Raw genomic sequence first — 27,511 nt, forward strand, 5'->3', positions numbered from 1 at the left:
ATTGCAAGAAGATTGGGCATTGAAATCCCTCGGAAACCGACTCACGTCCTACATGTCTCCCTGCGGGTATGCATGGAAATTCCCACACATCCTCATACAGACATGTGGGAAATCTCTATGGGAATAAGGACCGCGTGGGGGTGGAGGGTACACAAGACACCATATGTTTTTTGTTTTGACTATGTTAAACTTTTGTGTCTACTTTCAGCACAAGTGGTACGCGCACCACATTTTACTAAAACGATTTATTGGACGAAGTAATTAGCTACACTTACAAATTATTTGCAGTTGAGTTACTATCCAAGATTGTTGAAACTGCTACCACCTCAAAGAGAAAAGCTGCAGCACAATGAGTGACCATTGTGTTGTGGTAATGGTTTACTCTCTAACTTATCCCAGCACAAAGCTGTGCAGGTACCGCAGTCCGTGCAGGACGTACTTTACATCCATGGGGATATGGTTATAGCCGCATCTCTGAAAAAGAAAAAAAAAGATGATGGCATAGTGAAGTTCATTGGCAGTCATTCGAAATTTCTGTTGCGTTCGCTAAATTTGTGACTTTCTGTGCGGTTGAAAACATGGCTAGTTAATAATCATTCAAATATCATTTTTTTTTAATGCGGAGTCAAGGAAGGTTGTCACATTTAGCATCTTTGCGCCACATTGACCATTTTTTCGACCGCGCAGCAATTTTAGCAATGGCGGTCGGATACTTCCTGACGTACATTTAAGATCCTTGCGTTGGTAAATTGGCATCAGTTCCGGTTATCTCGTATCTAACACAAAACTCGATTCACTTCCATATATCTTGCTGATCTGCCTAATACCAATTGGTGTGATGTCCGATAGCCTTTCATTTTGTCTGCTCAGAATTCAACACACAGCGCGGCCTTCCAAATGACGAAATTAATTCACAGACCCACCGCCGTGCTATCCCTTATGATCATAGTTGACTTTCGAAGTAAAGCCAATCTTTACCATTAGATGAATGATCATCGGTTCTTTCTTTGATGCAACCAGAAGGCGGGTCATACTGCGGGTAGAAAATTAAGCATAGCGTTCCTGCTCACGTCTTTCGATGAAGGCATGTCGTCTACTTATACAAGCTCGCCCCTACTTACAACACTTATAACTCATCTCTATGTATCCCACGCACGTTCTAATTCAAACGGCGGTTCTGCAAGCGTGGGAAAATCGCCTTAGGTGAGCTTCCTCCACACGACTCGGTGCCTTCACACCACTGCTTGTAGAAAGATTTGTACGTAATTCCTTCGAATTAGTGAGTCGCCTGTTATTTTTTCTGCTGATCAAGTTAAGTCTTAACTACTTTGTAAAAAATGTATCGGATAACACATTTCGTTCTAAAATCTGTAGCTCGGTACCCCAAGTCATTCGCTCCATTTCTTCCGATTCAAAACTGGCAACATCGTGAATTGTGTACTCATTCCATGTGCTTCTAGACGTGATGACCTGATCTGTGTGACGAGTGCGGTGGGTTTTCAAGTCGCCAGTACTGCGTAGTGAGATCGCAATTGTCTGCCTGATGTCAACTAAATGAAATAAAAATCATGCATCGGCAGCGTCCCACGTTTTCCATTCCATGGAAGCTGGCTATAGCGGAGAAAAGTAAAGCCGCTACCCAAAATCGTAGCGGGCATTCTCTTTCCACTACTGAACAAACGTGGAAGTCTCCTAAATTAAGTTTCATTTGTTTAACGGAGTGCGTAATATTTTCTGGGGAAATACGTACCATTTCACTCTAATATTTTAAGTTACCAGAATAAGTGCCCGTTTCTACTGCGTCGTAGCAACTACTGACGACTTACCCTGGTACTCTGCATTACTCGTGTGATGTTCATGTTATAGGCAGCAAACCTGTCCTGGAAACAGAAGATTATGCAACACATGTCATAATGCCAAGAGTCTCACAAATTAATGGAAACATCAAGCAGCGTGAGTTCGAACATCACATCATCGATGGCAGTTGAAGAAAATGCATAAGCAGTGGGATCCCAACCCACACCCTCTGATGACCGGATAAAGATTACCGGATTACGCCATGCTAACTACTCTAACTTAAACTTATCAAACCACGCTGGTACACACGCTCAACCTCTAAACGCATTACCTCTTAAATTGTTGCGAGCCACTCCCACATTCACACAGACATACACTCGTGGTGGATGGCATCTTTCTCATGCCTCCTGCTAACATGGTGTAATTGGAAGCATCTACAACCGGCAAGAAGAGGGTGTAGGTTCCAGTTCTTGAAGTTATTTATTGATACTAGTGGCCTCTCCCTGGGGGCCCCGGAAGAAGTGGCGCCACAGCAATACAAGAAAACAAAAACAAACACACTGAATATGTTGAGGATTTTTATTGTGTATTTAGTAGATTTTCAGTGCATATTTCGGAAGTTTTTAGTACATAATTATCTGCGCTCTACTCATGATATATTAAAATATGAGAGCTGTACTGGTAACTACAACTTTAAAACAGTTAAAACCTAAGATGTCGAAACTCGTACGGGTTGCATCATCGGAAACTAAATACCTGATATTCAGCCGTGCCATTGTTTTTAATGCAATAGCGTTAGGAGTGTTAAAGTGGAAAAAGCTGTATGCGTGTGTGTGTGTGATATGGTGAAGCCTCACCGAGGCAGAGGTATAAGTGGAGATGTAAAGGGGAGATAAGTGGGTAAATCTAAATGAAGGTAAATGGTATGAAATTGAAGTAGTTGAAGATATTTAAGAGTAAGAGGTAAGAGTACTTAAATTACTTGTCAGGGTAATTAATGCAAGGAAGTTCAGTTTAAAGGCGACTGATGTAATATATATGTAACTAAGCGAAAGATTAAATTAAATTTATGATTACCTCAGGTAACCTACGGTTACTTTCGGTAATTAGAGGTAGTTAAAGGGTAATTGAAAGTCACTGATGCTAATTAAAGGTTAAATAAATTGACTTACATATTCAAAGTGTCGAGTGGGAATAGAATCAAAGTCAAGAATATACCGGAGGTAGAAACACGAAAGTCAGGTTAGGCCGGAAGTGGACAACCGAAATTCGAGTGGGACAGGAACTGGATACCGGAAGTCAAGTATAGCCGGCAAGTGGGCAACTGAAAGTCAGGTTACACCGGAAGTGGACAACCGGAAGTCAAGTATAGACCGGAAAAGGCGCTTCATGCTAACGCATCTCTCTCGCATTTACCGTTATATCGTAGGTTCCTTTTCTTTCTTTTTTTAGCTTTAACTATTCCTTATCTTTCTTTACCGGCACTTATCTCTTCCTTTCGAGAATAAGCTCCCAGCTGTCTAGAAGCTTGCTCCAAGCACCACACAACCCTGAACCAGACGCGGCTCTATTTTTAGTTTGCAATCAATTAAAAATTCATTATACTATACGAACTTCGTATACCTAAAACTTCACACAGCATCACCAAATCAGGAACTAATCAGTGGGCACATGCAGAGCAATACGTTAACGGTCCGTCGCAGCTACTTTGCCCGTGATTCTCCCCAGGCAAATATAGTGGTTCCAGTTGAATCTGGATAGTCCCAGCTGGATTCCTAAGTGCGGTGGCTGGTTCCGCATTGGTAAAACCAGTGGTACCACAATGGCCTCAAATGGTTCCAGAACTTACAGTGAGAGCCTCACAGGTACCATTCTGTTCCCAAAATGATCAATTGAACCACTTGAGATTCCGAGCTAGGCAGTTTCCCCCTTTCAGATCCGTTGCGGGAAGAAGAGTCCACTCTTGCAATATACCCTTCTGGTTTGCTTGATCCATTATTTTCATATATTTTAGCACACTTATGATCTATTTAATTGCTTTTTATCCATCTACGTCTTCGATAAAATGTATGCTGTAACTTCAATTCGTGCTCATATTCTCATCTAAAGGCGAATGTCATAAAAAGTACCAGCAAAATGTCAAAAGACACTTTCAGTTCAAATTCCAACGGCGGGCCTTGGGAGGACAAAAGGCGAGAGAGAGCAGAGAGAGTGTCACTTGGAACTTGGACGCGTCGTAGCAAGTCTTTTTCTCTTCGGTTACCGTGGCAGAGATCGGGCATCTCCTGTGCAGTATTTACGTTTTTTAGTGCGTTTTCTGAGACAACGTGATGACAATGATTCATGTGAAGCATATTGTCGATATCTCTGAGAGGTTTTGACACTAACAAGACGACAGGGGCGTCCGGTGAAGAACCGGACGATGAAACGCCAAACGGACTGCTCATAATGCTTGTCTAATGTTAGCAGGTATAAGTGCTTACTGTGATGCTTCGATTACTATTGATTATATGCTTTATTTCGGAAGCTAGAGGAAACTGTGAAACATGGTTAAGAAGATACTATAAATATTAGGATCGTTTGGTGAAGACGAAAAGGGTGCATGTCGCGACCTGCACAGACGGAGGTGTCATCTTCTCTGAGAAAATACAAGGTGTGAGGTGATCAACAAAAGGGCATGCTCCCTGTGGTTCGTGAGGGCATCGCACAATCAACACAGGCATATGCCCAGTCTAGACGCAGTGAGTGACTACGCGCATGCGACTTAGTAGGTGAGAGATGTATCGATTATTTCTTTATTCTTAGTGTATGCCCATAGCAGAATAAACAATATTTACTTGAACAGTATGTGCTTTTCTTCGCATTACTTTCGGTCATGTATTCAGTGGTCCCAGAGCTGCTAAGTGGTCGGATCCGGGTCCATTTAGCAGAGGGGACCAACGTGAAACTGGTTCCACTTTTAACTGCTCCCAGCCAGTGAATGGTTTCACATTCCAAGTGGTTCCTGTCCAATAATCCACTTCGAAGTGGTCCCACTCCAGATCTTTCCCTGGGTCAGGTGCGGCAAACCGGGAGCTTGTCGACATTTCCTCAGCGTCCATAAAGCCCCTACAAACCAGGTATTGCTTCCGAGTGGCAGCGTGTCAACGAAGAGTGTTTCATTCACCAGAAATTACACCGGAGCCCTACAATACCCTAATGTTTTTTTTTTACAACTTATGACGCCTGATGGAATAAACCTCTAAGGTGTTCATCTAAACTATTCCGTTGAGCTGAACCAGTGAAATGAATAGAACATCACATGTTGGAAGTGACGCAGATGTCTAGTTGGCAAGAGGAACAATTAAGGAGTTCCTTTTTGGTAAATTACATCGACATTTGCATTTCCCAGCATACGTGGCGCCAGTCATTTACGTAGCATGGTGACCACGAAGTTGATAATAATGTACGGGTGAGACACTTGTAAACATGTTCCGGGTGCACTGTGGTAGCCGCAACAAAGACTCGGTCCACTTACTGGTTCCATGGCTTGAAGCACTCGTGCCATGCGCTCGATGCAAGTGAGTACTGTCTCTTTGAAGGCCGTGACGTTCTGAAGAATACACACAAAAGCACGTCGCTACGATTAGGACTACGAGGTCTGGTCAACAGTCATCCCACCATCAAGTCAACTCTCGGTTTCAACGATAATATTTTAAATGAAACGGTAAAGTATGCCCCTAAATTTGGCCTTTAATTTAGACTCGTTCTTCCGCATAGTCGCCTTGATAGCTAAATAAAATCAGGTCATTCCAAGATCACGCTAAAGACTGGGTGGTTTTAAGGTCTACGGGATCTCTACGATGATAATGCGTTAGCAGTAGACGTTCGTCTTGCTTCTAATTGCTTCTCTCATGCTTCTTTTCTGCTTCTTATTTTTATATACTTTGAAATTATACATTATATACATATGCAGTACATACATCATACATTATACATTTTGACTAGTAGAAGGTCAGGGACCGATTGAAGAACTTTGCCGTTTAAACTGCAACACGACATTAGACACAAACTCAGCTGTCGCGAAACGCAAGAGACACGTCTGAACACGCACTGAGACGAGACACAACTGATGACGGCTCTAGCTTCAGCTGACGAGCTCCGCGCTTCCACGTGACTGAGAAGAGCAAATCAGCTTGCATAACGTGGCCTGATTCGCTCTTCTCCGTCACCTGCCGCTCTGTACACGGACACCACAGTCACCCAGCTACGATGCCGGCTTTTCTTCAAAACGGGGCTCTTAATGCTAACGCATAAAAAAAAGCGTCATCGCATGCTGCGTTCACTCATACAGTCCAGAATTGATGTCCAGTAACCTCTTTCTTTTTCAGAAACTTACGGAAGACCTTGAGCTTTCACTCGGTACCCGTATGTTTCATGACCGTTTTCCCTAACAGTTTTTTTTCCTAATATTTTCAGCACTCTTACGATCATCCTCGTCACCCAGTCGTAAACTGGATAGTCATAGACAGTGTCATCATATGGTGTACGGTCGAAAGCGACAAACCCGAGATGCACGACTACTCGGTATCCACAGTTCTAGGAGCTGAGCTGTTCCCGACTCTACACACTCCAGCCTTCATTGGTCAGCCATTAATCCATCATATTCTCCTGTTGTCCAATAGAACCAGAAACCACAACAAATTTATTGAAATTATGATAAGTGGGGAGTGTCCACTCTATTGCTAATAAGGTAATGGTGGTAAGGTACTGGTGAGGTAATAGGGTGAAATGGAATAATCAGTCGCCTTACGGTCAGGAGCGACATCCTACGGTGGCGAGTAACTTTAGGAGTGATCTTAGTGCAGAGCGTTGGTGGGCTCGAACCAGATATCTGACTACTCTAATGGCCACTCATTCTGATGAGATCGCAAATCCATTGAAGCTATATGAACTTTGAATGCGAGTCTAAGATGTTGCAAAGTTTCGCTCGGATTTTGATTAATTTACAACGACCGTCACCTCTGGTGGAACATTTCGCTCACTTCTGCACAATAAATTATCGGCGTGACTTTTGGCTGATAGACCCTGAACCTGGTATAGAATGCTACGGTGGCGATCCTGGGAATGTGATGGGTGATTTCGTGTCCCAAACGTAATCGCTAAACACTAACATAAACCGTGTGCACTCTTACCTTTAGAAATGGTTCAGCAACAGCGTAGCATATGCGGATTCCAACGCATATCCTCGCCGCTTCCTTCACGCAGTGGCAAAAACAAATGTGTAAATCATTATGTGATTACATTCAGCCGTGAAGAATACTGACTCTCAATCGGGCATATATACTGCAAGAAGAAGCAAAAACGGATTCGTAGGAATTCCTTAGAGGAAGAGAAATCCTGACACGTTTTTCACCCGCTTGGGGACCCTCTGAGGACCCTATAAGACAGGTAATTATGTAATCGGTTATGGTATTTTTAAGGTTTACGGTATATCTTTGGCCGTTTTCTTTTGTCGCACAGTGTAGAGGTTAGGTTGGACCCTCATTATTACTGGAGCTGCGCGACTTTCCCATTTAGGTGATTGGTCTTTTACAAAAAAAAAAAAATTACCTACAACCGATATGTTCAGACCGTTGGTGTTGGACTGGATTTTCAATCATCTTGAGTGCAGACTGATAGTCAGATCTCATGGTCATAGCGCTGGCACCGTAACTTTCGAAACCAAGTTCCTTCAAAAAAATCTCTAGCCGCTTTCCTTCTTTCATGGCATCAGTTAGAGCGACGTATTCTGACTCGCAGGTCGTGCTCAAGTGCTACCGTTGGTTGTTTCACTGACTTCCAACTAATCGCTCCTTTGGACATTATGAAAACATAAGCACTTCTTCATCTTCCTGAGTTAGCCTCGTTCCAGCTCGCGTCTGAATATCCGATGATAGGTTCTTGACAAGCAGTGTATGTTATTGCAGCATTTCGCGTACCTTGCAAATAACGTAACACTCGTTTAGCCATCTTCCAGTGCTGTGTCGTGAAATCTTTGTTAGACTGGCTTAAGTAGTTTACTGCGAATGCAATATCCGGACGAGTTCCTTGCACGAGGTACATAAGACTAGCTATGAGGCTCTGGCAGGGCAGATTATCTCGACTTGTGGTCTCTTCTTGTGAAACTTCACTTCCTTTGACATGACCGTGCTCCATTGGCGTCGAAATTGTCTTACAGTTGTCCATGTTGAAACGTTTAAGAACTTCGCCAATATATTTCTTCTGGCTGATAGAAATACTTCGATCTTCCTTCTCTTGGTTTACTTCTATTCCTAGGATACACTTTGGCTCTCCAAGGTCCTTCAACTCAATTTTCTTCCCAAGGGCGTCGATTGCGTTCTTCAGTGCTCGTTGACTGGTTCCCAACATCAACAACTCCTACGAACCCACATCTTCTGTATTGCCGGTCCAGGGCTTCTCTCATGTTCAACAGTTGCCGCCTGCGTCGATCCTGTGGTATGAATGTGTGTGATTGAGCAAAAATGTAAGAGTGAAAGGATGATGAGTGAGAGAGAGTGGCTGGTTTCTGCCTTCAGATGACGCACCCTGGAAGTCGCTGAGAAGGCGTGTTAGCTTAGTTCAATTGGTAGAGCCCTGGACCGGCAATCCAGAAGATGTGGGTTCGACCCCTACAGCTGGCTAACGTTTTCAGTGACTTTCATCTTTCATTGTTAATTTCTTAGGCAAATTGAGTCTTTGTATGTATTTGTCCCTTCTATGTCGTTCCAGCCTCAGAACATCAGTTCTCTCATGTTCAAGAGTTGCCGCCTGCGTCGATCCCGTGGTATGGATGTGTGTGAGTGAGCAAAAATGTAAGAGTGAAAGGATGATGAGTGAGAGAGAGTGGCTGGTTTGTCCCTTCAGATGACGCACCCTGGAAGTCGCTGAGAAGGCGTGTTAGCTTAGCTCAATTGGTAGAGCCCTGGACCGGCAATCCAGAAGGTATGGGTTCGACTCCTACAGCTGGCTAACCTTTTCACTGACTTTCATCTTTCATCGTTAATTTCTTAGGCATATTCAGGCTTTGTATGTATTTGTCCCTTCTATGTCGTTCCAGCCTCAGAATATTAGTTCTCTCATGTTCCTCTTCTAGTTTCCCGTGAAGCTATGCTGTCCTGACGTCTAATTGGCGCATCACCACTCTTTCTTCATTTGTAATTGCGAGTCGTAGACTGGTGAGTTTTACGACTGGAGAAAACGTTTCGAAATAATCGATTCCGTGTACTTGTGAGCTTCCTACAGCAACCACACGAGCCATATACATTTCGATTTCTCCGCTTACTCCTCTTTTGACTCTATAAACCCATTTCGATTTTACTACCTCCATTCCTGTATTTTTCGGGATAAGTGTCCAAGTATTCATTTGGTCATGTGAGGACAGCTCTTCTTTCATTGCCTTCTCCCACTGAATTCCTTGAGGGGCGGACATTGCCCCGATGTGTCTTGGCTCCACGACGTGTTCCTGAATTTCCACGTTCTGACAGTAGCTTTTCTTATTTGGATCCACTTGCAGGCGATCAGGCTGTGCTCTGATCCTCGCTGACCTGCGAAGTACATCTTGGGGTTGGTGCTCGACTTCGTCTTCGGACTGCATTAACTCGGATGCGTCTACCGTACCCTCATCTGAGACGTCGTCTGCGGTTTCGAATTCACCGCTTCTGCTACTTGCTTGGCCATCTTCTGATCCTAATGAATTGGCATCCGGATAGACGGTATTGATGGCGACATAACTTACAGAATCGTAGCATTCCAAGCGGGCTTGTTGTTCCAACAACGTCGATCCCTTGTCATCCTCAAGAAACTAAGTCTCTGCTAATGAATACCTTTTTTTGTGACTGGATCGTACAGTCGACATCTTTTGGTGTTCTCACAGTACCCCCCAGAAAAATTGCTTCCTTGTCCTGCGGTTGCAGTTTCGTTCGGTAGCGTTCGGGAATCCAAGCATAAGCCAGGCAACCGAAAATGCGAAAGTATAGTACAGATTGGACTCTGCCCGTGTAAATTTCTTCTGTTATTCTCCCACGGATAAATTCTTTTGGACACCTGTTACGTATATATGCTGCAGTGTTTATAGCTTCAGCCCAAAATTCCAGGGGCAGCTCAGCTTGTTTCAGTAGCGTTCTTCCTGTCTCAACAAGCGTCCGATTCATTCTTTCCGCCACTCCGTTTTGTGCTGGCGAGAATGGCACAATCCTTTCGTGGACGACCCCCTTTTGCTTGAAGAAGACTTCGAGTTGTCGATTTGTGAGCTCGGCACCGTTGTCTGTTCTAACTCACTTCAGAATGCTTCCGGTTTGAACTTCAGCTTCTTTAATATACTCTATTAGACACTCTGTAGCTTCACCTTTATACTTCAAAAATTGTGTTGCTGCTCGACGGCTGTTGTCATCGACGATCACAAGCATGTAGCGACTCCCTCTAAGCGACGTTACTGGAAACGGACCACATACGTCAACATGTATCAGTTCCAATAGTCCAGTCGCCGGTCGATGATCCGATGTCTTAAAGGAACTCCTTGTGTGCTTTCCCATAGAGCATTCCTTACACTCCAGTTGCATTGATTTCAAGTTCGGGATACCTCGAAAGTAGCATATGATCAGCCTAACTTGCCCACAACTCACACAGTGGCCTGGACGCCATTAATGAGCAATTAGAGCAATTTGGGACCTCCCACAGTAATTAGGATAATTCAGAGAGTCATTACACTAATTGGGGAGCATCTAGGACGTGTCCAGACCACTGTGTGAGTTGTGGGCTAGTTGAGCTGATAAAAATAAAAAAATAGGTAGAAAATAAAATAAAAAGATAGAAATAGAGTGGAGAGAAGGAGTTTAGTTGAAGACAGATGTCGCCATCTTGAAGAAAGCGGTCCCGAACGGCCGCTGACCATCGCTGGGCAACGGAGCACAGAGGCAGTCTCACAGCTGTGGCACCAGTTCCGGACATCCTGTGACATCAGCTGTGACGTCATCATGACATGTCTGGGCAGGTTAGGACAGCTCTGGACATGCAAGGAGAAAAACACTCGTAATACAGAGGCTGGGAAAGCAACAGTAAATATGCAAACCATCAATAGCTAACAAGAAAATAGAATTAGTTACACAACAAATGATCCCACAACAACAGGAGCGCAGAACGATGCGACTGCTCTATCCGACAGCCAGGCAGAGAACTGACTCGTAATGGTTTTTTTCTCCTGTATAAAGCCCCGCAGCTGCACCCCCTAGCGGTTACTTTCTCAACTAATCTCACAACAAAATTATTAAGAATCACACCACCGCTACTCCCGTTCCCAAGGCAGAAGAAGATAGAAAATGGCCGGGATGCCCGGTCAACAGCAACCAGCACCCGACGTGCACTGGCACGAAAATCCCAAACAAAGCGGGAACAAAGTTGGCAAAAGCATTAGTTACACAACAAATCAGCTCACTACAACAGGAGCGCGGACCGATGCGACTGCTCCATCTGACAGCCAGTCAGAAACTGAGCGAGCGCGGGGACTGCGGAGCAACCGAGTGCACATCTGCTCCTTGCGAGAGCCAGCGAGAAACCGACTGGGACGCCGCTCCGCGGCCGCTACGCATGCACGCGCGCTCTTAGCGCCCTCTGCGGCGACCACCTCTGAGAGGCTAAGAGAGAAGAGCATTCCCCCCTGCTGGCCGTTCTCATTGGTCGTGACGTCAACCTATTGTCTCAGGGCTACTCTGTTTTTTCCACTGATGTTCCTTTGGACGAGGTCCACCTGAAACAACAGTGTCGCGGTATGACGTCATCATGCACCTGCGTGGCTCAAGGACGCGTACGCTCTAGACAGGAGACCTGTTATTTATTGAATCACTATCCCTAGATTATTTCCTTTATTCTACTATAATGTTTGCATAGGGAACTATTGCAGAAGAGCACCATACATGAGAGGAGATTGTAGCGTTTCATTCCCAAAGTCTTACTGTACAGGAAAAAACAAAATGATGGTGCAGCAAGACATGTCCATCCCAGCTGAGAGCCATGCAGCTAACTGAATAATGACGCTTTGTTCCTCCTGAATAAAGTCACACACCTGCCCCCCTCACGGTTACTCTCTGAACTAAATGAATCGCAAAATTATTAAGAATAGCTCAACTCCCATTCAAGGGAGCACTATCGTCATCGTCAAGAATATTCCTTGTACAAAAAGGAAAAATCTACATGTAGAAGGAAAGCATGTCAGAACAGGCCCAGGCATGTCAGCGCATGTTTGTCAGGCAACAAGGGGGAAAAAGCGAAAAGAAACAAAGAAGAAAACCAGTATCAAACTATTTCTAAGCACACGCACTCCTCTTATTAAAATTCAACAAGAAAGCACCCTACATATTAACAATTTTCACCCCAAATCATCATGGTCATTAGAATTACAGTAAACTACCACTGCTCTTTTAAAATAATAAGTGAGACCACTCAACATCACCTCCAGGCTTATGTAATACATGACCCTTTCTATGCTCATACATTCGTTGTCTGAGGCTACACCTGCGAGCTAAAAGGCGCGAAAGCCGGGCAGCAAAGTTCCATTCGCGCACGCCAAAGCACAAGACAGAACGCCTTTACGGGAACATGATGGCATTCCCACCATATTAATGATTTTCTACCTTGCATTCCAGTTTAGAAAAACTACTACAAAACTATAATTTTAGGAGCCCATTAAAATTCAACTTTCTATGGAAACTATAATTGCCCTATTACTTGAATCGCTATTAATGAAGCGCTCCAATTTTTTTCTCTCTTCCCATTTCAGCCTTGTCATGCAGTGAAGCAGACTCACATCCAAAATAATTAATTTACACTGAGTACACTGAGGGTGCTGTGCTTCAGGAATTCCTATCCTGCGCTCACATGCAAGCATTTCTTCACGGATACCTTTAACAGCTGACTTCCTCAACATACCGAGCTCCTAACAACATCTAACAAACAATCAGAGAAACCCTCTTCTCAGCTGCACCATGCGACTTTCTTCTGCGTAAAATCGGTGATTTGAGGAAGAGAGGAGCGAAAAATTGCGCGCACTTGTGCTTGACTTAAAAAACTTGAAGCATATGGTAATAAACTAAGAGAAAGACACTCATGTCTCGTATCTGATAGTGCCACATACACAGACGCATTGCCCTTGCGCAAAGAAAGTACAGGACAGGGATACACAAATTTCCTTAGGTGAGCAGGGAAAAGGCTTAAGACCTCAGGTCACCACACATCACCACGCGGCTAGCACAACATGACACCAACAAGGTACTAGCAGCGGGAAGAACTGCAACACTGCTGAACAAGACCAGACATGCCATGATGAAGTCACAAATCAGGAAAAAAGCACACGCACGCACGCACAGAGGACAACGCATTAAACACACGGAGCGCTCAGGAATAATCGTAGCGTTACCGCACATCGCTACGACCCAGTCAACACACTATTGTAAATTTGACGTAGAAAAAACGTTGTATATCAACGAAATGAATGTTGAATCGACGATGAAAGCGAACGTGAAATCATGATGTCAAATGTCCGCTCGAAAACATGTTAATTTAACAAGTGCCGATCAACGTAAATTTAACGTATATGAAATGCAGTCTATATGTGAATACAACGTACCAGACTGTACGACATGAGAGCATAAAATAAACAGCGCTTTATAACGTTTGTCCAACGCTGCCATGACGATAAAAATTACACGTTCAGTGTAATTTTACATTTATTTTAGTATATCCTCTTAACACTTTGAATGTTCATTTAGACATCCCAAGTCTGGTATAAAAATAATTTCGCAGGAAAGTGGGGAATAGAATCACTTTATTACCCAAAGCACATATGGCATAACCGTTGACTTGAATTTGCTATAGCCCTCGTGTTTATCTTCTGCACTATTGGCTTGTGGTTGTGCTTGGACCTCTGCTTATCTGTACACGTAGGCACTTGGATGTTGCATCTGTAAAAAATCGTGAAGTGTCAACTGATGAGCTGTTCATGCCTGTGTCAAGACCACTTTGTGGTTATTTATGTTTGCAAATCACAGAGCGTCCGTTTATATAGATCACGATCACAATATCACCACCTTATGTAAATAAGAAGGATCGTCGATGTTACTCACCAGTATAATTAGCTCGTGTCCTTCCTGCTAGCGACGCAACTGTAGCCTCTGGTCCCTTGTTGCCTTATGAACGGCTACTGATTTCATTGTTCCTTCGTGTTTTCCAATCGCTGGAACTCACCGGCGAAGTAGAAGTTTAGCCGTCAAAGAACACTGAGAAAAACGACACAGACATGATACAGACATTTCGACGTTAGAGAATTCTCCGATTTACGCAGCATTCTTACCTGTAGCGCATTATACGGTAAGTGATTCCAAGCTTGCTCAAAGAGACACTTTCCGAGTCCTAAAAGAATATGTAAGATGAAAACTGCAGTGAATCGACCACAAACTAAAAGTAGCACACCACGCTAATGTGCCTAGAAGCATAGCCAGGATCGTTTTCATTTTCATGAACTCGGTGGGCTGAATCGACTGGAAGAACAATAGAGTCTCAAACGAACGCTAATAAACAAAGACACCACGCCCGTTTACGTGTATAGACTGTGGCCGCATGTGGTGCATCCGTTACCTACGAGGGATACTCACTCAACCTGTGCTTGAGCTGTTCGCGCTGGAAATTACCGCACTCCTATCGAGACGCCGACATGTTCCTCAGCTCCCTCCTCCAGCGGCGTCTCGAACAGTTTGAAATTAACCGCTGCAACGGCGCAACGGGCGAGGGCATCACGTGATTCTCTCTTCTGCGCCTGACGAAAAATACGCCTTCTGCGCAGATTTCTCCTGTGACCGGCTGGCCGGGCGCCATGGCGGTAGTACGGTGGTGTGGGGGTCTCAGCTGGCAGGGGGGCAGACTTAAGAAGATGGGGTGAAGGCGGATGGCGGAGAAAAGGGGGCTCAAACGCCCAAACTTTTATTTTTCTTTGAAATGAATAGAATTTGATTATAGGTAGGGTTTTCAAGATGCTCTGAATTTGATAAAATACCCGTGTCTGGATTACTGGGTGAGCACTTACTGGCTGTCCATCAGCTGTGGGTTTCCGACGTATCGAATTACTACCATATTAATATTTCTTTGTACGATCTTTTGCAATGTTAACAGTAGCAGAGTCACGCAAAAGCAACCATGGTAAAGCGCTGTTGAACGGCCTGCGCGGCAGATTCATTGTTTGAGCATGCTTTTTGCTAAAGGCATAAGGCAAAATTTTCGCAAAAGCAACGTTGTATATTCGACGTCTGTCCTTCTGTGACTTTCCATTACAGTTATCGACGCTGTTTTCACGTATGACAATCTACTGTTAATTTGTGTGCAACAAATCCACGTTATATTCACGTATAAGATTTGACATGCTGAATTGACTACGTAATGTCAGCGCGGAATCAATGTTCGCATTTTGCGTTCTACATTGTTCAGCAATATTCAACGTTAATTCTGCATTCTACCAACAATGTGTGTTGACTGGGGAAGCTCAACGTCTAACACAAGGCGACAGCAACAAGATATTAGCGAAGGGTAAAAATTGCAACACTACTGAACAAGTCCATACATGCGACATCGCATACAAAACACTGCTCATCGGGGAAAAGGCCTAAGCCTGCGGCGGATCATCATAGAGCATACACAACTTCATTTTTTCTATTTTGTGTAAACTAAACGCGGTCGGCTTGGAAAACGACGTACAAATTTTCTTAGGGAGCAGAGAAATATAGAAATTTCTACTCCGTGCTCGGATACTAGCATTTCTGCTGAAAAACCTGCAAAATTAAGCACTGCTTACTTCGTCAAGATATCGAACACCCAACAAAATCAAACAAACAAACCCACTTCCACTGATAGAACACTATTCAGCTTGTACGCAGGAGGCTTTCTTCTGCATAAAAGTAGAGAAAATAAGAAAAGAGCAGCGAAAAATTACACGCACTTTTGCTCGCATAGCTATAAGAGAGAAAAAATAAAAAAATAAATAAAATATCGACGCACATGCTAATAAACTGTGACAAAGACACCCATTTCTGCTATCAGATAATTATTGCATAATGCTAAATACTCATTTGCATTGTCCCTGCGTGAAGAAAGCACAGGACAGGGATACACAATTTATCTTAAGCCAGCAGGGAAAGTCACTTCTACTCGAACAGCTTAATACCATAAAGTCTGAATTTTTGCAAAGGAAATAAAGCTTGAACACCGCTACGAAGGTAGGTAACTAACTAACTAACTAACTAACTAACGGACGGACGGACGGACGGACGGACGGACGGACGGACGGACGGACGGACGGACGGACGGACGGACGGACGGACGGACGGACGGACGGACGGACGGACGGACGGACGGACGGACCGACCGACCGACCGACCGACCGACCGACCGACCGACCGACCGACCGACCGACCGACCGACCGACCGACCGACCGACCGACCGACCGACCGACCGACCGACCGACCGACCGACCGACCGACCGACCGACCGACCGACCGACCGACCGACCGACCGACCGACCGACCGACCGACCGACCGACCGACCGACCGACCGACCGACCGACCGACCGACCGACCGACCGACCGACCGACCGACCGACCGACCGACCGACCGACCGACCGACCGACCGACCGACCGACCGACCGACCGACCGACCGACCGACCGACCGACCGACCGACCGACCGACCGACCGACCGACCGACCGACCGACCGACCGACCGACCGACCGACCGACCGACCGACCGACCGACCGACCGACCGACCGACCGACCGACCGACCGACCGACCGACCGACCGACCGACCGACCGACCGACCGACCGACCGACCGACCGACCGACCGACCGACCGACCGACCGACCGACCGACCGACCGACCGACCGACCGACCGACCGACCGACCGACCGACCGACCGACCGACCGACCGACCGACCGACCGACCGACCGACCGACCGACCGACCGACCGACCGACCGACCGACCGACCGACCGACCGACCGACCGACCGACCGACCGACCGACCGACCGACCGACCGACCGACCGACCGACCGACCGACCGACCGACCGACCGACCGACCGACCGACCGACCGACCGACCGACCGACCGACCGACCGACCGACCGACCGACCGACCGACCGACCGACCGACCGACCGACCGACCGACCGACCGACCGACCGACCGACCGACCGACCGACCGACCGACCGACCGACCGACCGACCGACCGACCGACCGACCGACCGACCGACCGACCGACCGACCGACCGACCGACCGACCGACCGACCGACCGACCGACCGACCGACCGACCGACCGACCGACCGACCGACCGACCGACCGACCGACGACCGACCGACCGACCGACCGACCGACCGACCGACCGACCGACCGACCGACCGACCGACCGACCGACCGACCGACCGACCGACCGACCGACCGACCGACCGACCGACCGACCGACCGACCGACCGACCGACCGACCGACCGACCGACCGACCGACCGACCGACCGACCGACCGACCGACCGACCGACCGACCGACCGACCGACCGACCGACCGACCGACCGACCGACAACAAACAAACAAACACTTCTATTCATTTCTATTGATAAAGGCGTAAACCGCACTACAAGAACAAAGCACACTGCTTCAGGAAAGCGTATCAAATGCATCGCAACAGGACCGGCTCTCATAAAATAGCCTGCCCAAAACAAAGGCTTCACCAAATTCGCGAGGCAATTCCATTAAAAGCGCTCTCGGTCTAGCAGTAGCGGTATAGCAGTGCAAGCGCTGCTACCCTCATTTTTTAAACCACTATTCCACGCAATAGTACATAAATGTATCACTCGTGTCACATGAAAAGGCACACACAAAGAACTTACTTGTCAAGCGGGATCCCTGGTTCAGAAAAGCACGCGCGCTCCCGCGCGCACACGCAGACACACGCTCACATTTTCACACTCACAAACACAAAGTCTATTCTCACAACCACATAAATCCATATTATTCCTCAGGTCAATAATTATCCTACCATCGTCAAAAGATGGCTCACTCTTGTATGCGATCGCAAAGCGAAAGGTCCTCGTTCCGGCTGTAATAGGATATCGCCACTCGACCGACGCGAACCAAAAAAGAAAGAAGGGAATGCACGTTCCCTATACCTCCACGAGGAAAACGGTGCCGTGCTTCTACGCGGCGATCATCATACAGAAGTGAATTGTCTTCTTCGTTTTCCTTTTATTTTCTTGCTCCCATATATTTTGCAAGAATACTATAGAGACCCAACAGAGCAGTGCGCCCCCATCAACACACCTTAGGCTGACCTTACACACCCGAAGCCTCTTCTAAATACATTGTGCTGGCGCTGGAATAAAAAGATTTATCGCCAGGGTACAACAATGTCAGCTCTGCTTCTGTTTAAGTGATAAAACAGTGCGCCTACTCGGGGAAACGGATCGCGCGCGTCCAAACCGCGAGGCCCACGTAGCGCTCGCACGGGGAATCGCGCGCGTCGCGTCCCGAGAACGGGCCCGCGTGCGGCTCGCGTGGGGCGCGGTTCGGGCGCACTGTTTTATCACTTAAACGGAAGCAGAGCTGACATTGTTGTACCCTGGCGATAAATCTTTTTATTCCAGCGCCAGCAGAATGTATTCAGAAAAGGATTCGGGTGTGTAAGGTCAGCCCAAGGCGTATTGATGGGTGTGCACTGCTCTGTTGGGCCTCTATAGTATTCTTGCAAAATATATGGGTGCAAGAAAATCAAAGGTAAACGAAGAAGACAATTCACTCCTGTATGGTGATCCCTGCGTAGAAGCACGGCACCGTTTTCTTTGTGGAGGTATAGCGAACGTGCATTCCTTTTTTTCTTTTTTGGTTCGCGTCGGTCGAGTGGCGATATCCTATTACATCCGGAACGAGGACCTATCGCTTTGCGATCGCACACAAGAGTGAGCCATCTTTTGACGATGGTAGGATAATTATTGACCTGAGGAATAGTATGGATTTATGTGTTTGTGAGTGTGAAAATGTGAGTGTGTGTCTGTATGTGCGCGCGGGCGCGCGCGCTTTTCTGAACCACGGATCCCGCTTGACAAGTAAGTTCTTTGTGTGTGCCTTTTCATGTGACACGAGTGATACATTTATGTACTATTGCGTGGAATAGTGGTTTAAAAAATAAGGGTAGCAGCGCTTGCATTGCTATATGTAGGATAGACCGAGAGCGTTTTTAATGGAATTACCTCCCGAACCTGGTGAAGTCTTCGTTTTGGGCAGGCTATTTTATGAGAGCCGGTCCTGCTGCGATGCATCTGATACGCTTTCCTGAAGCAGCGTGCTTTGTTCTTGTAGTGTGGTTTACGCCTTTATCAATAGAAATGAATAGAAGTGTTTGTTTGTTTGTTTGTTAGTTTGTGTCTGTCACGTTCGTAGCGCTGTTCAATCTTTAATTGCTTTGCAAAAATTCAGACTTTATGGTATTAAGCTGTTCGAGTAGAGGTGACTCCCTGCTCGCTTAAGATAAATTGTGTATCCCTGTCCTGTGCTTTCTTCACGCAGGGACAATGCAAATGAGTATTTAGCATTATGCAATAATTATCTGATAGCAGAAATGGGTGTCTTCGTCACAGTTTATTAGCGTGTGCGTCGGTATTTTATTTATTTAGTTTTTCTCTTATAGTTATGCGAGCAAAAGTGCGTTTAATTTTTCGCTGCTCTTTTCTTATTTTCTCTACTTTTATGTAGAAGAAAGCCTCCTGCGTAAAAGCTGAATAGTGTTCTATCAGTGGAAGTGGGATTGTTTGTTTGATTTTGTTGGGTGTTCGATATCTTGACGAAGTAAGCACTGCTTAATTTTGCAGGTTTTTGAGCAGAAATGCTGGTATCTGAGCACGGAGTAGAAATTTCTATATTTCTCTGCTCCCTAAGAAAATGTGTACGTCGTTTTCCAAGCAGACCGCGTTTAGTTTACGCAAAATAGAAAAAATGAAGTTGTGTATGCTCTATGATGATCCGCCGCAGGCTTAGGCCTTTTCCCCGATGAGCAGTGTTTTGTATGCGATGTCGCATGACTGGACTTGTTCGGTAATGTTGCAATTTTTACCCTTCGCTAATATCTTGTTGCTGTCGTCTTGTGTTAGACGTTGAGCTTCGTAGCGATGTGCGGTAACGCTACGATCATTCCTGAGCGCTGCGGGTGTTTAATACATTGTCCTCTGTGCGTGCGTGCATGTGCTTTTTTCCTGATTTGTGACGTCATCATGGCATGTCTGGTCTTGTTTAGCAGTGTTGCAGTTCTTCCCGCTGCTAGTATCTTGTTGGTGTCATGTTGTGCTAGCCGCGTGGCGATGTGTGGTGACCTGAGGTCTTAAGCCTTTTCCCTGCTCACCTAAGGAAATTTGTGCATCCCTGTCCTGTGCTTTCTTTGCGCAAGGGCAATGCGTCTGTGTATGTGGCACTATCAGATACCAGACATGAGTGTCTTTCTCTTAGTTTATTAGCATATGCTTCAAGTTTTTTAAGTCAAGCACAAGTGCGCGCAATTTTTCGCTGCTCTCTTCCTCAAACCACCGATTTTACGGAGAAGAAAGTCGCATGGTGCAGCTGAGAAGAGGGTTTCTCTGATTGTTTGTTAGATGTTGTTAGGAGCTCGGTATGTTGAGGAAGTCAGCTGTTAAAGGAATCCGTGAAGAAATGCTTGCATCTGAGCGCAGGATAGGAATTCCTGAAGCACGGCACCCTCAGTGTAAATTAATTATTTTGGATGTGACTCTGCTTCACTGCATGACAAGGCTGAAATGGGAAGAGAGAAAAAATTGGAGCGCTTCATTAATAGCGATCCAAGTAATAGGGCAATTACAATTTCCATAGAAAGTAGAATTTTAATGAGCTCCTAAAATTATAGTTTTGTAGTAGTTTTTCTAAACTGCAATGCAAGGTAGAAAATCATTAATATGGTGGGAATGCCATCATTGTTCAGTAGTGTTGCAATTTTTACCCTCCGCTAATATCTTGTTGCTGTCGTCTTGTGTTAGACGTTGAGCTTCGTAGCGATATGCGGTAACGCTACGATTATTCCTGAGCACTCCATGTGTTTAATGCATTGTCCTCTGTGCGTGCGTGCGTGTGGTTTTTCCTGATTTGTGACGTCATCATGGCATGTCTGGTCTTGTTTAGCAGTGTTGCAGTTCTTCCCGCTGCTAGTATCTTGTTGGTGTCATGTTGTGCTAGCCGCATGGCGATGTGTGGTGACCTGAGGTCTTAAGCCTTTTCCCTGCTCTCCTAAGGAAATGTGTGTATCCCTGTCCTGTGCTTTCTTTACACATGGGCAATGCGTCTGTGTGTGTGGCACTATCACATACCAGACATGAGTGTCTTTTGTTTATTAGCATATGCTTCAGGTTTTTTAAAGACAAGCACAAGTGCGCGCAATTTTTCGCTGCTCTTTTCCTCAAATCACCGATTTTACGCAGAAGAAAGTCGCATGGTGCAGCTGAGAAGAGGGTTTCTCTGATTGTTTGTTAGATGTTGTTAGGAGCTCGGTATGTTGAGGAAGTCAGCTGTGAAAGGTATCCGTGAAGAAATGCTTGCATCTGAGCGCAGGATAGGAATTCCTGAAGCACGGCACCCTCAGTGTAAATTAATTATTTTGGATGTGAGTCTGCTTCACTGCATGACAAGGCTGAAATGGGAAGAGAGAAAAAATTGGAGCGCTTATTAATAGCGATCCAAGTAATAGGGCAATTATAGTTTCCATAGAAAGTAGAATTTTAATGGGCTCCTAAAATTATAGTTTTGTAGTAGTTTTTCTAAACTGCAATGCAAGGTAGAAAATCATTAATAGGGTGGGAATGCCATCATGTCCCCTTAAAGGCGTTCAGTGTCTTGTGCTTTGGCGTGCGCGAATGGAACTTTGCTCCGGGCTTTCGCGCCTTTTTGCACGCAATGCGCGAATGGAACTTTGCCCACCCAGCTTTCGCGCCTTTTTGCTCTCAGGTGTAGCCTCAGACAACGAATGCATGAGCATAGAAAGGGTCATGTATTACATAAGCCTGGAGGTGATGTTGAGTGGTCTCACTTATTATTTTAAAAGAGCAGTGGTAGTTTACTGTAATTCTAATGTAATTTACTGTAATTCTAATGTAATTCTAATTCTAATAAGAGTCATGACTTTGGGGTCAAAATCGTTAATATGCAGGGTGCTTTTTTGTTGAATTTTAATGAGAGAAGGAATGTCATTAAGAGTAGGACAAAGGAAATAATCTTGCGATTCAATAAATAATAGGAGTGCTTGCCGCTGTCTTCTTCTTCAGACAGGATGTGATGACGTCACGCAGTCTGTAGCAATGCATTGACCGTTACTGGAAAAAAGTGTAGCAATAAAAAATGGTGTGTATTGCCCTGGACGGATTTATGATGAGCACTGTTTTTGAATAAGAGGAGTGCATGTGCTTAGAAATAATTTGATACTGTTTTTCTTCTTTGTTTCTTTTCGCTTTTTTCCCCCTTGTTGTCTGACAAACATGCGCTGACATGCGTGGGCCTGTTCTGACATGCTTTCCTTCTACATGTAGTTTTTTTCTTTTTGTACAAGGAATATTCTTGACGATGACGATAGTGCTGCCTTGAATGGGAGTAGAGCTATTCTTAATAATTTTGCGATTCATTTAGTTCAGAGAGTAACCGCGAGGGGGACAGGTGTGTGACTTTATTCAGGAGGAACAAAGCGTCATTATTCAGTTACGTGCATGGCTCTTGGCTGGGATGGACATGTCTTGCTGAAGCATCTTTTCCCCTGTACAGTAAAACTTTGGGAATGAAATGCTACAATCTCCACTTGTCTATGGTGTTTTTCTGCAATAGTTCGCTATGCAATCATTATAGTAGAATAAAGGAAATAATCTAGGGATAGTGATTCAATAAATAACAGGTCCCCTGTCTACAGCGTAAGCGTCGTTGAGCCACGCACCTGCATGATGACGTCATACCGCAACACTATTGTTTCAGGTTGACCTTGTCTAGAGGAGCATTAGTGGAAAAAAACAGTGTAGCCGTGAGATAATAGGGTGACGTCACGACCAATGAGAACGGCCTGCAGGGGGAGCAAGGATTCACTTCTCTCTTGGACACTGGCGGGTCTTGACACGTCAATTCTGCTCCTAGCAATTGCGTTGGCCGTCAGTGGAAGAGCTTAGTTTTGCTGGGGTTCTGTCTGCCTCTGATGGGGTGCGGATGTGTGGTTCGTCACTGGTGAATGGTGTTCGACGATGCAGGTGGATTTTGTGACGAGCGGATTTCCAATGGGGGAATGTAGTGTACGTGTCCGACGATAGTGAGTGTCTTTTCACTCTGTTCAAGTGTTTGTTTTCCTCTGTTGCCCAGCAGTCGTGCAATTTGTCCTGACGTGTTCTGACATGCCCCGATATGCATGCTTTCCTTTGTTGGCGCTTTGTATTTTTTTCTTTTTTGACAAGGAACATTGTTGTCTTGACGATAGTGCTGCCCTGAGTTCTGCGCTCCTGGTTACCCGTACTCTGTGTTGATTTGTTGAGTGCCTAGTCCTCTTATTTGCCGTTGATGGAGTTATGTGTTAGGATATTTTGTTCTTTTGCAAGTCTCATTTAGTAAGACTTTGGAATTCCTATGATCAGCTTTCATGCATGGTGCTCTTCTGCAATAGTTACCTATTCAATCGTTATAGAAGAATAAAGGAAATAATCTTGGGATAGTGATTCAATAAATAATAGGTCCCCTGTCTAGAGCACACGCGTCCTTGAGCCACGCAGGTGCATGATGACGTCATACCGTGGCTTCATTGCAGATTGACATTTTCTAGAGGAGCATTAGTGGAAAAAAACAGGGTAGCCCTGAGACAATAGGATGACGTCACGACCAATGAGAACGGCCAGCAGGGGGCGCAGGAATGCTCTTCTCTCTTAGCCTCTCGGAGGTGGTCGCCCCAGAGGGCGCTAGGAGCGCGCATGCGTAGCGGCCGCGGAGCGGCGTCCCAGTCAGTCTCTCACTGGCTGTCGCGGAGAGCAGTCGCATCGGTCTGCGCTCCTGCTGTGGTGATCTGATTTGTTGTGTAACTAATGCTTTCGCCAACTTTGTTCCCGCTTTGTTTGCGATTTTCGTGCCAGTGCACGTCGGGTGCTGGTTGCTGTTGTCCGGGCATCCTCGCCATTTTCTATCTTCTTCTGCCTTGGGAACGGGAGTAGCGCTGGCGTGATCCTTAATAATTTTGTTGTGAGATTAGTTGAGAAAGTAACCGCTAGGGGGTGCAGCTGTGGGGCTATATACAGGAGAAAAAACCATTACGAGTCAGTTCTCTGCCTGGCTGTCGGATAGAACAGTCGCATCGTTCTGCGCTCCTGTTGTGGTGGGATCATTTGTTGTGTAACCGATACTATTTTCTTGTTAGCTATTGATGGTTTGCATATTTACTCTTGCTTTCGCAGCCTCTGTATTACGAGTGTTTTTCTCCTTGCATGTCCAGAGCTGTCCTAACTTGCCCAGACATGCCATGATGACGTCACAGCTGACGTCACAGGATGTCCGGAACTGGTGGTCATAGCTGCGATGCTTTGCAACCTACCTCTGTGCTCCGTCGCCCAGCGACGCTCAGCGGCCGTTCCGGACCGCTTTCTTCAAGATGGCGTCGTTCATCTTCAATTAAACTCCTCTCTACACTCTATCTTTTTATTTTATTTTGTACCTATTTTTTTATTTTTTAGCAGCTCAACTGGTCCACAACTCACACAGTGGTTTGGACACGTCTTAGATGCTCCCCAATTAGTGTAATGACTCACTGAATGATCCTAATTACTGTGGGGGTCCCAAATTGCTCTAATTGCTCATTAATGGCGTCCAGGCCACTGTGTGAGTTGCGGGCAAGTTGAGCTGATCATATACTACTCTCGAACGATTCCACTTTGTGACATTTGCACAAGACATGGAACATTTAAGTGACCCATTCGACGATGCCATGATTCCGTACTGTCTAGGCGTGCTTGCTGAGCTTGCCGACTCTCTGGAATTATTTTTGCATGCAACCTGTATATTCCTTCTTCCTTGACAGCGTGGAAAACGAAATTTTTGCCACGATACACGTGATAGCAGTCTCCTTTGAATGTCACGTCCATCCCATTCTCCGTCAGCTTAGAGACTGAAAGCAAGTTATCGGCCATACCTGGGACGTGCAGGTCGTCCATCGCAGTCAGAAAATTCTTGCCCTGCCCATTTTTTACCTCGAACGTGACGTTTCCAATGCCATCTCTTCATATGGTTTTTCCGTCAGCGATTGTAACCACCTTCTCGTGATCTTGCCCAAATACTTTCAGAATATCCCGACACTCTGTCATGTGGCTGCTAGCCCCGGAGTCGACGGACCAACCATTCCATCCGCTACAGTGTGTGCCGTGCTCTTCAACCTCGAAAGCGAAGGAATTCAATGCGTGGTTAGTCACTGTGTGCTGATTCTCCTTGACTCAAGCAACCCTTGTGTTGTATTTCCCGCTGAAGGAACTCCGGTTGGGTCGCGTGTCGCTTCCTCCTTTGTTGCTGAACGGTTGACTAGATGATTTTTCTGAACAACGTCGAGCGATGTGTTCAACTTCCCACAGCTGAAGCACTGTACACTCCTCTTGGCACCATTTCGTCTCACAGTGCCAAGTCTCGCATCATGCGCTGCCTCGCTGCCATAACCGTTTTGGCGTGTCTCCCCCTGGACGAGTGCGTACCTAACTTTTTCGGTGGTGTGATCCGCTATGGCACATATGTCGAAAGCTTGGGCAACACCGTGGTACGTTCTTGGCAATCCCTGAATGGTTATTGACGCTGTCTCAGGGTCCACAATAGACTCACCCAGTGCTCGTAATTGTTCACCAATGGCCTCTACGCGTTGCATGTACTGAGTAGCAGTCGCATCCTTTTTCCACTTTATGGCGTTCAACTCACGCTTCAAAGTGATCTTCCGTTCCAGGACTCGACCTCGATTCGTTTCCTGCAGTTTCAACCAAACGCCTTTCGCGGTGGCTTGGTTGATGACGTAACAGGCTTGACTTGTGGATAGAGTCTGTACTTTGCGTTCAGGGCCTCTTGATCCTTCTTCTGCCAAGCTGTTCTCTGCGCATCATCTCCCGGGGGGTTATCTTCAATTGCGGTCCATAGACCCTTTGCCTTCAGGTAGACTGTAAGCTTGTACCTCCACGTAGGGTAGTTGCTTCCCTCCAATTTTTTGAAGTGAGACGTAGGTAATCCTTCTGCCATCTTCTGTGATTAGGATTGACGGTCACCTATTTAATGCTTAAGTACCCAAGAAGCACAATGTACTTAAAGTCGGGTGCAATAGGGGTGGACGGTATGTGTCTTATCAACGTTCTTTGGTTTCACGAGCCTGTTCAAGGCCTTCCACCTAACCGTCCATCCATATTGCACTCGACTTTCAGTACATTGTGCTGCTTGGGTAGCCGAGGTGATATCTGGGCCCATAACCTTCGTTGCAGATAACGATAAGCCAAGGACACGTCCAACCTCTATCTCGTGATGGCTAGGAATGTCCCGAGCTTCACGCTCGTCATACGCCAAACTTTATTTCTTTCTCTACACGTACAATCACGAAGACAAAAGACGAAGACGGACAATTTAACGCGCGAATAATAATTCATATTAACAATACCCAGCGCTTTCAGAGTCATGACTTTACTTTCTCATTTTCGCTCTGACGAGCAATCGAGCCACCCATTCGCGCCATTACTATTTCTTTACGTTTCATCGCATCTCAGAATAGTTTTTTATAACCGTCATCTCGCTATTGTACTCACATGACGCCCGCAAAAGTGGAGCAGGTCATGCTTACGTCACCGCGGAACAGAAACCAGATGCGAATGTGCTGTTCGTTGTACTTCTCTTATTTATTGTGAAATTTTACGTATGACATCTACACAAAATGAACGATGTGGTGCAACTTCAAGGAGGACCGCTCGAGACTGTATCCTTCAGCAACCTGTACTATGCCACTAAATTCCTTGCGCCCTCAGCCAGTGTTTCTACCTTTGGGTCAGTGAATGGGCACGTTACCAATTGAGGCCCGACATGTCGTTACCAAGTGTGGCAACGAACTTTCAAGAAGAAATGAGGACGCGGTTGAACCAAGTGTGCAGCACGGAAAAAATTCAGGAATGAGTATGGGGAATGTGAGGGCGTGTCCAGTCCGTCCAAAAGATGACACTTGTCAAGGCGTTTGGTGTCAGTGTAGGTAATGGTTACTAGTTTGACCACCAATAAAAAAGTGCGGGTTCGTGGAGTGGCCCTGTCGTTTTTGACGACTGCCTCACTTCGCATAAAGGAAGCTTTTGGTTGCACCTACCTTGACTATCGAGGAATTGACGTTGTTTGCTATGATTTCATTCTTGCAAGATATCAGGGTTGCTGTGGCAACGCGACCCATGCGTGCCAGTACCATCGGATCTTGGGCGATAATGAAACAGAACAAACTTTATGATCAGTCTGGGGTTATTTTCCGCTAAAATGTACACGAGCATCGAGAACAAATTTCTATACCTGCCAGATTCACATCAACTGAATACGCTCTGAACAAGACAGTGACTACACGCACTTTGCTTGCCTTTTCTATATTGCTTGTTAGCACTGCGAATCATCGTGC

The 27,511-nt window shown here is 45.9% G+C and overlaps 1 protein-coding gene across 1 annotated transcript; it reads right to left on the bottom strand.

The window, feature by feature from the left end:
* Nucleotides 1–390: 390 nt before the first annotated feature.
* LOC135386874 (uncharacterized) lies at nt 391–27,310 on the bottom strand. The gene is made up of 5 exons (XM_064616391.1): nt 27,215–27,310; nt 6,972–7,034; nt 5,315–5,389; nt 1,827–1,880; nt 391–474 (listed from the first exon to the last, which is right to left on the bottom strand). Exons 1-5 carry the CDS (start codon nt 27,308–27,310, stop codon nt 391–393), a joined length of 372 nt encoding a protein of 123 aa, XP_064472461.1.
* Between the last annotated feature and the right edge of the window lie 201 nt (nt 27,311–27,511).

This window comes from Ornithodoros turicata, chromosome 1 (genome assembly GCF_037126465.1).
Source record: "Ornithodoros turicata isolate Travis chromosome 1, ASM3712646v1, whole genome shotgun sequence".
Taxonomy (NCBI): Eukaryota; Metazoa; Arthropoda; class Arachnida; order Ixodida; family Argasidae; genus Ornithodoros; species Ornithodoros turicata.